At 67.5% G+C, this 13,497-nt stretch overlaps 2 protein-coding genes across 2 annotated transcripts; both read right to left on the bottom strand.

Annotated features, from left to right (window-relative positions):
* Positions 1–387: 387 nt before the first annotated feature.
* On the bottom strand, positions 388–2,028 carry UFSP1 (UFM1 specific peptidase 1 (inactive)). The gene is made up of 2 exons (XM_065416941.1): positions 2,015–2,028; positions 388–1,081 (listed from the first exon to the last, which is right to left on the bottom strand). The coding sequence occupies exons 1-2, from the start codon at positions 2,026–2,028 to the stop codon at positions 388–390; spliced, it is 708 nt and encodes a 235-aa protein (XP_065273013.1).
* A 1,724-nt stretch (positions 2,029–3,752) lies between these two features.
* Positions 3,753–13,286, bottom strand: SLC12A9 (solute carrier family 12 member 9). Its single transcript, XM_065416932.1, has 13 exons — positions 13,058–13,286; positions 12,533–12,667; positions 11,917–12,048; positions 11,351–11,641; positions 10,559–10,666; positions 10,243–10,354; positions 9,411–9,568; positions 9,215–9,297; positions 8,846–8,970; positions 6,367–6,559; positions 5,363–5,537; positions 4,887–5,033; positions 3,753–4,576 (listed from the first exon to the last, which is right to left on the bottom strand). Exons 1-13 carry the CDS (start codon positions 13,284–13,286, stop codon positions 3,753–3,755), a joined length of 2,712 nt encoding a protein of 903 aa, XP_065273004.1.
* Positions 13,287–13,497: the final 211 nt, after the last annotated feature.

Raw genomic sequence — 13,497 nt, forward strand, 5'->3', positions numbered from 1 at the left:
GCCAGCCGCGTGACTCTCACTTGTGCAAACCAATGTTCACGAGTCCCCGTGCCATCTTCCTTGTGCAAAGCGATTGACAGCCATCCTGGTGACTCTCGCTTGTGCAAACCAAGTTCACGTGGCCCATTTGTGCACATTCCTTGGCGGCCAGCCGGGTGACTCTCACTCATGCAAAGCAATGTTCACAAGTCCCACTGACATCTTCCTTGTGCAAAGCGCTGGGCAGCTGGCCGGGCAACCCTTACTCGTGCAAATCAATGTTCACGGGTCCCAGTGACATCTCCCTTGTGCAAAGCTCTTAGCGGCCCTCTGGGCGACTCTCACTCGTGAAATCCAAGGTTCACGTGGCCCAGTGGCGGCCGTCCGGGCGACGCTCGCTCGTGTGAATCAGTTTTCACCAGCGCCGTCCCCCTCGCCCGCGGCCCGCCAGAACTGCGGCAGGCAGAGATTGTAGAAGGAGGCGGGGTCGAAGGAGGCCAGGCCCTGCCAGCGCACCCACCCCGCCGCCTGCATCCCCTCCCGCCCAAGGCCCCCAGCCCCCCAGTAATAGTGGGGATCCAGGACAAGGAGATGGTGGCCGGCGGGCACGGAGCAGACCCCCAGCAGCCCCTTGGAGGAGCTGTCGGCATCACCCCCCAGCATCACCGGCCCCCCACCCCCCTGGAAATGGGCGTACAAGGCCCCCACCTGCCTACCCAGCCCCCTCCCCCAGGGGCTGTGCAAGATTTTGCACGGCACCCCGAAAAAGTGATCCACGCACAAGGCGGCTTCCACCGTGCCGATCCAGTCCCGGGAGCCAGCGAAGGCCGTCGGCTTGTCTCCCATCTCCACCAGGGCCTGCTGGATGGCCGGCAGGGAGGGGACCGGCCCGTGGCAGCCCCCCGGCCCTGCTCCGGCCCCCGCCAGCCAGGAGCAGAGGGTCTGGAGGGTCCGGTAGCCGCAGCCCCACCCCCGGTCGTCCACCCCGTCGCAGCCGTAGTGGTAATAGAGGTAGGAGCCGGAGACCAGGGCGGCCCGCGTTGGGGAGCCCGGGAAGGGGAGGCCCTGGTGAACATCGGGGAGCAGAGACCTCGGGACGTCCCTGCAGGGAGAGAGAAATTGTATTAGAGCTGGGCGCTGAGATGCGGCCACCTCTGGGGCGGGGCGGCTGGTTACACAAGGACCCCTCGCCCAGTGCTGAGACGCGGCCACCTCTGGGGCGCAGTGGCTGGTTACCCGGGGACCCCTCGCCCAGCGCTGAGATGCGGCCACCTCTGGGGCGGGGCGGCCAGTTACCCGGGGACCCCTCGCCCGGCACTGAAATGCACCCACCTCTGGGGCAGAGTGGGTGTAACAGGTGGGTAACAATCTAAGCCATTGAAATTGCAGGGCTGTTTGAGTGAGGAAGACTCAGGATTTGGCCCAGACCCAAAGGGGGAGGGCGGGACAGGAAATCACACCTCAACTCTTCTGTGAGCAAGGGACACCAATGCCAGGACTCCTGGGTTCTCTCCCCGGCTCTGGGAGGGGGGTGGGGGCTGGTGGGTTAGAGCAAGGGGAGGGGGACTGGGAGCCAGGACTCCTGGGTTCTATATGTGGCAGGGTTGTGGGGGCTGGTGGGTTGAGGCGGGTGAGAATGGCGGGGAGGAGGGGGAAGACAGCCCAACCCAACCCAAGGGGTTAACAGCAGGGAAATGCTCCTGGGTTACAGCATAGCCCCAGAGCTGGCCCCTCCCCTTCCGGCATGGGGGGGGGGGGGGAAGAGAACCCAGGCGTCCTGGCTCCCAGCGCCCCCCTCTCCACCACTCTAACCCACCAGCCCCCACTCCCCTCCCAGAGCCGGGGAGAGAACCCAGGAGTCCTGGCTCCCAGCCCCCCCTGCTCTAACCCACCAGCCCCCACTCCCCTCCCAGAGCCGGGGAGAGAACCCAGGAGTCCTGGCTCCCAGCCCCCCTGCTGTGACCCACCAGCCCCCACTCCCCTCCCAGAGCCAGGGAGGGAACCCAGGAGTCCGGGCTCCCTGCTGAAATCTCACCCGGCACTCTCCATGTGGCTGGTTTTCCAGGGAGCTGGAGTCTGCCTACAATTCCCAGCATGCACCGTGCGCCCACCACCGGGATTAACTTTTTAATGACCAGCGGCTTGTGCACAGCCAGCCCCATATCCCAAATCCCAGCCCCGCCCCTTGCTCTAACCCACCAGCTCCCACTCCCCTCCCAGAGCCGGGGAGAGAACCCAGGAGTCCTGGCTCCCAGCCCCCCTGCTCTAACCCACCAGCCCCCACTCCCCTCCCAGAGCCGGGGAGAGAACCCAGGAGTCCTGGGTCCCAGCCCCCCCTTGCTCTAACCCACCAGCCCCCACTCTCCTCCCAGAGCCAGGGAAAGAACCCAGGAGTCCTGGCTCCCAGCCCCCCTGCTCTAACCCACCAGCCCCCACTCCCCTCCCAGAGCCGGGGAGGGAACCCAGGAGTCCGGGCTCCCACACCCCCTGCTCTAACCCACCAGCCCCCACTCCCCTCCCAGAGCCGGGGAGAGAACCTGGCTCCCACACCCCCTGCTCTAACCCACCAGCCCCCACTCCCCTCCCAGAGCCGGGGAGAGAACCCAGGAGTCCTGGCTCCCAGCCCCCAAAAAACTCACTCAATAACCACACCGTCACTGGCCCCTGTCCTTTTTTGCGTTGTCCGTTTATTGAGTGCGCTCGTTAAAATACATGTCTAAATGCCCCGCCCCCCCTTAGCTTGCTGTGTTATTACCCCCTCCTCCGGGGGGCGCTGGTCAGTCGTGTTACATGAGGTATCCGCGAGAGAACATTAACCAAAAATCTAGTCCTAGTAGCATAAATAAGCCGCCTGGAGGGGGGGCTGGTTTTTAGGGTTCCCCCTGCTTCTATCCCCCCCTCCGGGGGTTAATCCCAGCTGGGTTATTTAAGGGCACCACTTTGTGCCCGGCTGGAGTAGGACACCCAATATTGAGGGTGCTAGGACCCCACCCCCGCACACAAGGTGGGCTGTTGCGGGAGGGGGACCCCAGAGCTGTAAGGTTGGGGGGGGCACAGAGCTAAGGCAACAGGCGTTGGGGGATCTGGGGCCTCCTCAGAAGAGAGACCAGGAAGTGCAGAAGAGGCAAAACCCCAGAAGGATTTTTTTGGGGGTGTAGGAGCAGCTTGGGACCCCACCCGCACTGGGGTGGTGGAGATGGAGAATTCAGGTTGCAATGATCTGGGGGTGCCTGGAAAAAATGGGGAACCCCCCTACTGAGCCCTGAATGAGGTGCAGACGAAGAATAGGAGATACAGTGATTTGGGGCCCCATGGGCAAACAAGGGGGACCCCTTCCCAAGCAGTGATGGGAGGAGATTGAGAAGGTGGAGGCAGTGATTTGGGGGTACCTGGGAAAAATGGGGACCCCCTACTAAGCAGTGAAGGAATGTGGGGGTGCAGAGATAATGGGGTACAGCGCAAGCTGAATGAGCGGGAAAGGGGCCAATTGTGGGGTTGAGCCCCCCCATATTGCATCCTCAGTTTGGGGGCATCTCTCCTCCCCTGCTCATTACAGGCACCAGGTTTCAGGGGCTCTAAGGCCAGGCCCCTTCAGCTAATCCCACGGGGGTGTGCGTCCCCCAGATCCTGGCTGCGCGCCCCACCCCCGGAGGCGGGACGTCCCGGCCCAGCGCGGTCTCCAGGAGTTCCCCAGGCCCTCGCCAGGAGCTGAAGAACATCTCCAAGGTCCTGCCCCACTGTCCTCCTCTGGCACGGCCGGGGGGGGCCCCCCCTCACAGCTCGGTGCAGGTGACGGGGGTGAGGCCGTGCACCAGCAGGGTGGGCCCCAAGTCCCGGGTGAGGATCTCCAGCTGCTCCAGGTACCGCTCATACATGGAGGTGTCGGCCGGCGGCCGGGGCAAGTAGAGGAACCTCACGGCCACCTGGCCCCCTTGCTGCAGCACCAAGGCGTTGACGGCCGCCAGGTACTCGTCCGTCACCCGGTGGGCGGCCGGGTTGAGGAAGGGCTCGCCGGCCGCCGGCCGCTGGCCGTGCAGGGCCACCACGTGGTCCCAGGTGACCGCCCGGATGGTGGCCTTGATACGCAGCTTGCTGAGGAGCTCTTTGAGTTTTTCCTCCTTGGCCACCCAGCCCCGGTCGCCCGACTCCACGCAGAGGAAGAGGCGGAGGCAGGCGGCCCGCCAGGAGCTGACCATGGTGAGGATGCAGGCCAGCTGCAGCAGGAAAAGGCTACAGACGTCCACGTACGCCGGGGTGTCGGGGCGCAGCAGGTTGAGGGGCCACACGTCCACGAAGCAGCCCTCGGCCTTGGAGGAGAAGAGCCGCTCCTTGTCCAGCAGCGGGAAGTAGCGGGCCAGGCAGACGTTCTTGTGCATCTTGACAGCGTCCGAGAGGATGGAGACGTACTCGGCGGACGGCAGGGCTTTGGGGACGCCGTCCCCACGCACGGCGGGGAAGTGGGCCTGGAGGGCCGGCAGGTCCACCCCAAAGTGGTCGTTCTCCCGGGCCTGGCTGAAGGCCGGGTCGTGGAGGAAGTAGTCGTCGGGGACGCAGGCGTCGTAAAAACCCAGCACCAGCGTGTTGGGCTTCATGCCGCCTGGGGCGGGGGGGGTGGGGGGGGGGGAGGAGGGGAGAGGGAGAGGGAGAGGGAGAGAGAGAGACAGAGACAGTCAGCGGGGCTGAGATGGAGCCACCTCTGGGGCGGGGCGGCTGGTTACACGGGGACCCCTCGCACGGTGCTGAGATGCAGCCACCTCTGGGGCGGGGCGGCTGGTTACCCAGGGACCCCTCGCCTGGCGCTGAGATGCGGCCACCTCTGGGGCGGGGCGGCTGGTGACCCGGGGACCCCTCGCCCAGTGTGGAGAAGCGCCCACCTCTGGGGCGGGGTGGCTGACTATAACACTCACCGAGCCCCGTGATGCGCAGCAGGTGCTGGGTTCCCTGTCGGACCGAAGGTGAGAGGGTCAGATCCACGAACGCCTTGACGTTGAGTTTATCCACCAGGCTGAGCCAGAAATTGTAGTGAGCTTGGATGGGGTCGGAGGGCATCGTGTCTGGGGGGGCAGAAATAGAAGGTAGCCAGGACTCCTATGTTCTCTCCCCGGCTCAGGGAGAGGAGTGGTGACTGGTGGTTAGAGCAGGGGGGCTGGGAACCAGGGGTCCTGGGTTCTCTCCCCGGCTCTGGGAAGGGAGGAGGGCTGGTGGGTTAGAGCTGGGGTGGCTGGGAGCCAGGACTCCTGGGTTCTCTTCCCGGCGCTGGGAGGGGAGTGGGGGCTGGTGGGTTAGAGCAGGGGGGCTGGTGGTTAGAGCAGGGGGGGCTGGGAGCCAGGACTCTTGGGTTCCTTCGGGGGGTGGCGAGCGCCCGGACGCCTGGGTCCCTCACCCAGCTCGCCGATCTCCACGTGGCCCAGCACGAAGAGCCCCCCCTTCTTGAGGTCATTGACGAAGTGGATGAGCTGGGCCCCGCTCCGGGGGTTCGCCACCATCAGCAGCATCTGGGGGCGCCAGAACTTCACGTGCTCCTTGCGCACATCCAGGAGCAGCAGGTACTTCCGCACCTGGGGGGGGGGGGAAGATGGGGACACCCCAGATGCTGGGTGCAGGCCCCCCCCAAAAAGTCCCACCCCATCGCCCCCCATGGCACCAAGCCGGGCACCACCCCACAGTGGCCCCCATCCCGTCCCCAGCTCTCAGGGGCCACCCCACAGCCCCCCTCCCATCAATCCCCCCACAGCTGAAGGGGGCCCAGCTGACAGATCCCCCCCCAGTACTAGGTGTGTCAGAGGGGGCGGGGTCAGAAATAGAAGGTAGGACGGACAGAAGGGAGCCCGGATTCCTGGGTTCTCTCCCCGGCTCTGGGAGGGGAGTGGGGGCTGGGAGTCCGGACTCCTGGGTTCTCTCCCCGGCTCTGGGAGGGGAGCGGGGGCTGGGAGCCCGGACTCCTGGGTTCTCTCCCCGGCTCTGGGAGGGGAGCGGGGGCTGGGAGCCCGGACTCCTGGGTTCTCTCCCCGGCTCTGGGAGGGGAGTGGGGGCTGGGAGTCCGGACTCCGGGGTTCTCTGCCCGGCTCTGGGAGGGGAGCGGGGGCTGGGAGCCCGGACTCCTGGGTTCTCTCCCCGGCTCTGGGAGGGGAGCGGGGGCTGGGAGCCCGGACTCCGGGGTTCTCTGCCCGGCTCTGGGAGGGGAGTGGGGGCTGGGAGCCCGGACTCCGGGGTTCTCTCCCCGGCTCTGGGAGGGGAGCGGGGGCTGGGAGCCCGGACTCCGGGGTTCTCTCCCCGGCTCTGGGAGGGGAGCGGGGGGCTGGGAGCCCGGACTCCGGGGTTCTCTCCCCGGCGCTGGGAGGGGAGCGGGGGCTGGGAGCCCGGACTCCGGGGTTCTCTCCCTGGTACCTGGTGGAAGATGAGGGCCTGGCTGATGTAGCCCCAGGAGCTGGCGGGCGCCCGCAGGTGGATGAAGCCGAGCAGTGCCAGCATCAGCACCAGGCTGCCCGAGGCGCCCGCGGGGCTGATGAGGAACATCATGAGCAGGCAGCTGGCGATGCCGAGCAGGCAGCTGTGCCAACTGAACAGCTGGAAGGTGGGGCTGGGGGGCGGGGAGAGGAGATGGGGGGTTACAGACAGGACCCCCCTGCCCCAAAGACACCCCTGGGCCCCCCCACCAGGAACCCCCCAAATCCCAGCCCCCCTGCCCCACAGACACCCCTGGGCCCCCCCACCAGGAACCCCCAAATCCCAGCCCCCCTGCCCCACAGACACCCCTGGGCCCCCCCACCAGGAACCCCCCAAATCCCAGCTCCCCTGCCCCCCCACTCCACAGATGCCCCTGCCCCCCCCCCCACCAGGAACCCCCCAAATCCCAGCTCCCCTGCCCCCCCACTCCACAGACACCCCAGGGGCCCCCCTCCACCAGGAACCCCCCAAATCCCAGCTCCCCTGCCCCCCCACTCCACAGACACCCCAGGGGCCCCCCTCCACCAGGAACCCCCCAAATCCCAGCTCCCCTGCCCCCCCACTCCACAGACACCCCTGGGCCCCCCCCACCAGGAACCCCCCAAATCCCAGCTCCCCTGCCCCCCCACTCCACAGACGCCCCTGGGCCCCCCCCACCAGGAACCCCCCAAATCCCAGCTCCCCTGCCCCCCCACTCCACAGACACCCCAGGGCCCCCCCTCCACCAGGAACCCCCCAAATCCCAGCTCCCCTGCCCCCCCACTCCACAGACACCCCAGGGCCCCCCCTCCACCAGGAACCCCCCAAATCCCAGCTCCCCTGCCCCCCCACTCCACAGACACCCCAGGGGCCCCCCTCCACCAGGAACCCCCCAAATCCCAGCTCCCCTGCCCCCCCACTCCACAGACACCCCTGGGGCCCCCCTCCACCAGGAACCCCCCAAATCCCAGCTCCCCTGCCCCCCCTGCCCCACAGACACCCCAGGGCCCCCCCCCACCAGGAACCCCCCAAATCCCAGCTCCCCTGCCCCCCCCACTCCACAGACACCCCAGGGGCCCCCCTCCACCAGGAACCCCCCAAATCCCAGCTCCCCTGCCCCCCCACTCCACAGACACCCCAGGCCCCCCCCCCACCAGGAACCCCCAAATCCCAGCTCCCCTGCCCCCCCACTCCACAGACACCCCTGGGGCCCCCCTCCACCAGGAACCCCCCAAATCCCAGCTCCCCTGCCCCCCCTGCCCCACAGACACCCCAGGGCCCCCCCCCACCAGGAACCCCCCAAATCCCAGCTCCCCTGCCCCCCCACTCCACAGACACCCCAGGGCCCCCCCTCCACCAGGAACCCCCCAAATCCCAGCTCCCCTGCCCCCCCACTCCAGACACCCCAGGGGCCCCCCTCCACCAGGAACCCCCCAAATCCCAGCTCCCCTGCCCCCCCACTCCACAGACACCCCAGGGGCCCCCCTCCACCAGGAACCCCCCAAATCCCAGCTCCCCTGCCCCCCCACTCCACAGACACCCCAGGGCCCCCCCCACCAGGAACCCCCCAAATCCCAGCTCCCCTGCCCCCCCACTCCACAGACGCCCCTGGGCCCCCCCCCACCAGGAACCCCCCAAATCCCAGCTCCCCTGCCCCCCCACTCCACAGACACCCCAGGGCCCCCCCCAGGAACCCCCCAAATCCCAGCTCCCCTGCCCCCCCACTCCACAGACACCCCAGGGACCCCCCTCCACCAGGAACCCCCCAAATCCCAGCTCCCCTGCCCCCCCACTCCACAGATGCCCCTGGGCCCCCCCCACCAGGAACCCCCCAAATCCCAGCTCCCCTGCCCCCCCACTCCACCGATGCCCCTGGGCCCCCCCCCACCAGGAACCCCCCAAATCCCAGCTCCCCTGCCCCCCCACTCCACAGACACCCCAGGGCCCCCCCCACCAGGAACCCCCCAAATCCCAGCTCCCCTGCCCCCCCACTCCACAGACACCCCAGGGGCCCCCCTCCACCAGGAACCCCCCAAATCCCAGCTTCCCTGCCCCCCCACTCCACAGATGCCCCTGCCCCCCCCCCACCAGGAACCCCCCAAATCCCAGCTCCCCTGCCCCCCCACTCCACAGATGCCCCTGCCCCCCCCCACCAGGAACCCCCCAAATCCCAGATCCCCTGCCCCCCCACTCCACAGATGCCCCTGGGGCCCCCCTCCACCAGGGACCCCCAAATCCCAGCTCCCCTGCCCCCCAGAGGATCATGGATCCTGCCCCCATGCCCATCCCCCTCTTCCTCACCCCCCCTGCCAGTTCCCCATGAACCCCCCCTCCGCCTTCCCCAGCCCTGGACACAGCCCCCACCCCAAAATCCACCCCCTTTCCCCCAAGCCGCCCCCCCGACCCCAGTCATGGCCCCCCCCCCACGCCCACCCCTCACCGGAAGTTAGGGGCCGAGGCCCACTCCAGCGCCAGGCAGGCCAGGTCCACGGCCGCGTAGGCCACCAGGTAAAACACCGTGACGATCCCGGCGATGGTGTTCAGCTTCCCCGCGAACAGCACCAGCTGGGGGGGGACCGAGAAGCGGGGGTCAGGGCTCCTGGGTTCTCTCCCTGGCGCTGGGAGGGGAGTGGGGGCTGGTGGGTTAGAGCAAGGGGTGTGGGAGCCAGGACTCCTGGGTTCTCTCCCCAGCTCTGGGAGGGGAGTGGGGGCTGGGGGTTAGAGCGGGGGGGGGGCCGGGAGCCAGGACTCCTGGGTTCTCTCCCCAGCTCTGGGAGGGGGGGATCAGGTGGTGGGGGGGGACGCTTACCTGCACCAGGGCCCAGGTGTACAGAACAGCCACCCAGGGATTCCCCCCCTTGGAGACGATTTTGGCTGGAGCCAGGACGATGCCTGTGGGGGGAGAAAAGCGCGTCAGAGCAAGGAAGCGACCTGGGTCGGGAGGCGGGGGGGGCCCATGGGACAGGCCGGGGGGACCCAGGCCGGGGGAGGGGGGGGGGACTCACCGAACAGGTCGTCCTTGGCCAGCGCGTGCAGGATGCGGGAGGCCCCGATGAGGGAGCTCATGGAGGCTGAGAGGGACGCGGCGTAAACCCCAACCAGGACCAGGGGCGGCCACAGGTTGATGGAACGGAAGAAGCCGTAGTCTTCCTTCAGCAGTGTCCTGGAAAGGGGGGCGGAGCCAGGCCTTGAGCCCCTCCCACCCCACCCCACCCACCACACCCCAGCTCCCCTACGCACGCCTTGTCCCTGCCCCATGCCCCATTTCCCACCTTTTAGTCTGACCCTGCAAGCCACGCCCCATCCCTGAAAACCACGCCCATTTCAACTTGCTCTGTGGCTTAACCCCACCTCTTACTCTGGCCCTGAAAGCCACGCCCCTCCCTGAAAGCCACGCCCCTTTTACTAGCTGTGCCTGAACCCCACCTCAGCCCCCTAGCCCCACCCATCCATAGCCCCGCCCCCACCCATCTTCTGCACACGAACTCCACCCTAAGCCCTGCCCCCTACCCCAACTCTTAGCCCGACCCCATTTCATTAGCCACGCCCCCTGGCCATTCCCCCCCTCTGCCCCACCCCCGATAGCCCCGCCTCCACCTTCCCTCCCACCCCCGCCCTCACCGCATCCCCGTGCCCTGAAGCTCCGCCCAACCCCACCCCTCAGCCCACCCTCTGCTCTCCTAGCCCCGCCCCCGATCCCTTAGCTCCACCCATTCGCCAGCTCCTCCTTAAGCCCCACCTCTAGCCCCGCCTCTATTCTTTTAGCCCCTCCCCTTGGTGCCAACAGCAGTGTGTTCAACTCCCCCCCCCCCCCCATCCATCCCTGTCCCCCCTCACCTCTCACAGGTGAAGCTGGTCATGAGGAAAAGGAGGAAGTAGATGATGAAGGTGTAAACCACAGCGATGATGGTGCCCTTGGGGATGGAGCTGCTGGCGTTCCTCAGCTCCCCTGCAACGGCAGCCCAGCACCGGGATGGGACCCAGGAGTCCTGGCTCCCAGCCCCCCTCCCTGCTCTACCTCACCAGCCCCAACTCCCCTCCCAGAGCCGGGGAGAGAACCCAGGAGTCCTGGCTCCCAGGTCCCCCTGCTCTCACCCACCAGCCCCCACTCCCCTCCCTTAGCCGGGGACAGGACCCAGGCGTCCGGGCTCACCCGACATGTTGGACCCGGCCATGATCCCGGTGCAGCCGTTGAACATGACGGCGAAGACGGTGGCGAACGTCATGACGTTGTTGGTGGTGTAATCGCGGGAGTACATGGCTGGGGGGGGGAGACACGACAAGTAAGTGGGGGGTCATTCCCCTTTCCCCACAAACTCCTCCCCTCTGTCTGCTCGCCCCCCCCCGACACGCCCCCCTCCTGGGCCTCGGCTCCCCACCCCTGGGCAGTGGCGCCCCCCCTCAGATCCCGTCATCTCCCCACAACCCCCTCCACCCCCCAGGGTTTGCTCCCCCACCCTCTGCTGACCATGTGCCCCCCAGTGTGCCTCCAATCACCCCAGCCGGTGCCCCCCCAACACTCCCACTGCCCCCTTTCTCCCTCTGCCCCCCATCTCCAGTCCCCCCACCCTCCACCTCTGCCGCCTCCACATCCCCGACCCCCCTGCCACCCCTCACAACCCCCCTGCCCCTAACGCCCCCTCCCTGCTCGACGCCCCCACCCCTTCCTTTCTCCCTCTGGGCCCCCCCCACATCCACGACCCCCCTGCCCCTAACGCCCCCTCCCCGCTCAACACCCCCCATCCCCTGCTTTGCCCCCCACCCCTCCCTTTCTCCCTCTGCCCCCATCTCCAGTCCCCCACCACATCTCTAGCCCCCCCCACCCCTCAGGACCCCCCCGTACCCCTAATGTCCCCTCCATCCTTGACACAGCCCCCATCCCCTGCTTTGCCCCCCCACCCTTCCCTTTCTCCCTCTGCCCCCCCCAGCCCCCACCCCCGCTGACCGGGCAGGTTGGCCCGCAGGGTGGCCAGGCGGAAGCCGGTGAAGCTGGCGTTGAAGGTGTGGTTGGCGTCCCGGGCGACGGACACCTGGCGGGGCCCCACGGCCACGAAGCTGACGAAAATGGCCACCAGCACCAGGTTGACCACCAGGAAGATGAGGAAGGCGGCCCGGGCATAGATCCGGGCCCCCACCAGGCAGACCACCAGGCAGACCAGCAGCACCACCGACCCGTAGAGGAAGCTGTAGAAATAACCCTGGGGCAGGGCGCGGGCGCCGGGGGGGTCTGTTCCATCTGCGGGGGGGGGGGGGGGCACTATCAGGACTGCGGCGAACCCAGGCATCCGGGCTCCAACCCCCCCAGAGGCCCTACTCCCCGCTCAGAGTCGGGGAGAGAACCCAGGAGTCCTAGCTCCCAGCCCCCCCCCCGCTCTAACCACCAGCCCCCACTCCCCTCCCAGAGCCAGGGAGAGAACCCAGGCGTCCGGGCTCCCAGCCCTCCCTGCTCTAACCCACCAGCCCCCACTCCCCTCCCAGAGCCGAGGAGAGAACCCAGGCATCCGGGCCCACCTGCCCCGAAGACGTCCAGCACGGCCTCCACCAGCCCCAGGATGTAGACCCCGCAGGCGCAGACGTTGGCCAGGTAGAACATAAGCCCGATGCTGCCCCCGAACTCAGGGCCCAGCGTCCGCGAGATCATGACTGGGGGGCGGGGGGGTCGTTAAGGAAACGCCATGGTATCCTGGGGGGGAGGGGGGGGGGAAGACGCCACCCCCCCCCCCACAGAGCCTATTCCCCCGCCACACTCCACTGAGACAACTCCTACACTGCCCCCCATGCACCCCTATATCCCCTCCCCCAGAGTCTCCCCCAAAGACCCCCTCCATAAACAGATCTCCCAACACCCCCCACCACTGCTCCCCACAGCCCCTGCCCCCCCAGAGACAACTCCCCCATATCCCATCTCCCCTCCCCCAGATCCCCAGTGTCTCCCCCAAAGACCCCCTCCATAAACAGCTCTCCCCTCACCCACTGCTCCTCACAGCCCCTGCCCCCAGAGACAGCCCCCCCATATCCCATCTCCCCTCCCCCCAAGAGTCTCCCCAAAGACCCCCTCCATAAGCAGCTCTCCCGACACCCCTCACCCGCCCCCTGTATCCCCCAATCCCCATTGGCTGAAGGATACAGTAGGCCCCGCCCCCCTGGATGGCACCGTTGGTGCAGATGGCGCAGACGGACAGGACGGTCAGCAGGATGATGACGTAGGCCACCACCAGCATGAGCAGCGACTGCAGGAACCCGGCGTGCCCCACCACGAACCCTAGGGGGCGACAGAGAGGGGCTGCGGGTCGGGCATGAGGGGCACCATGGTGGAGCTAGGGTGGTATGTTCCCGGACTGGGCCCATCCCCACGGCCTCGGGGCGCGCCTCCCGGTCACCTGTTAGCCTCCTCCGATGACCGTTGGGCCACCTTTCATTCATCCACTGGGTTGGAGGAGGAGAGGGGGGGTAAGTATGGGCCACCCCACCCCCCGTTAGCTGGTGGAACTCCCTGCTCCATGGTTTTTGCTGGAAATAGCCAGTGGAACTCCCTGCTCCAAGATTTTGGCTGGAAATCAATCACGCAACCGTGGGGGGATGGAGGTTTGTTGGTATTCCTAGGGGTGGCGATTTCCCTAGGGGGAGAATCCCGAACGCGGGGGTCACTCACCCACACGCATGAAGACGACGATGCTAAACATCGACAGGACGGTGGGCACCACAACGCCGAAGAAGGTGGAGAGCCGGCGGGCCGGGTCGGGATGCGGGGGACCCGCGGCGCCCCCCATATCCCCCCCCACCAGGGGGGCCTCCTCCTGGGCCCGGCTCCCCGGCATCTCCCCGTCGTCCACCACGCTGAAGAGCCGGTAGCTCAGGAGGGGGGAGCTCTCAGTGGACATGGCAGGGGGGCCCAGTCACCCTGGGGGGGGGGAAGGAGGGGATCAGCCAGGAACCCCTGTTATCCCCTGCCCCTCCTCCCACAGAGCCCGCCTCCAGCCCCCCACCCCAAATTCCCTCCCCCAGCCCCTGCACCCCAAATTCCCTCCCCCAGCCCAAATTCCCCCTCTCCCCCATGCCCACTCACCTGCTCTCCACTCCAAGTTCCCAGCT

Source organism: Emys orbicularis, chromosome 15 (assembly GCF_028017835.1).
Source record: "Emys orbicularis isolate rEmyOrb1 chromosome 15, rEmyOrb1.hap1, whole genome shotgun sequence".
NCBI classification, from domain to species: domain Eukaryota; kingdom Metazoa; phylum Chordata; order Testudines; family Emydidae; genus Emys; species Emys orbicularis.

Coding starts and splice junctions, on each gene's coding strand:
- SLC12A9 (XM_065416932.1), bottom strand. CDS start 13,286: ATGTCCACTGAGAGCTCCCCCCTCCTGAGCTACCGGCTCTTCAGCGTG. Junction 9,569..10,242: donor ACCAGCTTCACCTGTGAGAG/GTGAGGGGGGAC, acceptor CCCCCTTTCCAG/GACACTGCTGAAGGAAGACT. Junction 6,560..8,845: donor GCCTCGGCCCCTAACTTCCG/GTGAGGGGTGGG, acceptor CCCGCCCCCCAG/CCCCACCTTCCAGCTGTTCA.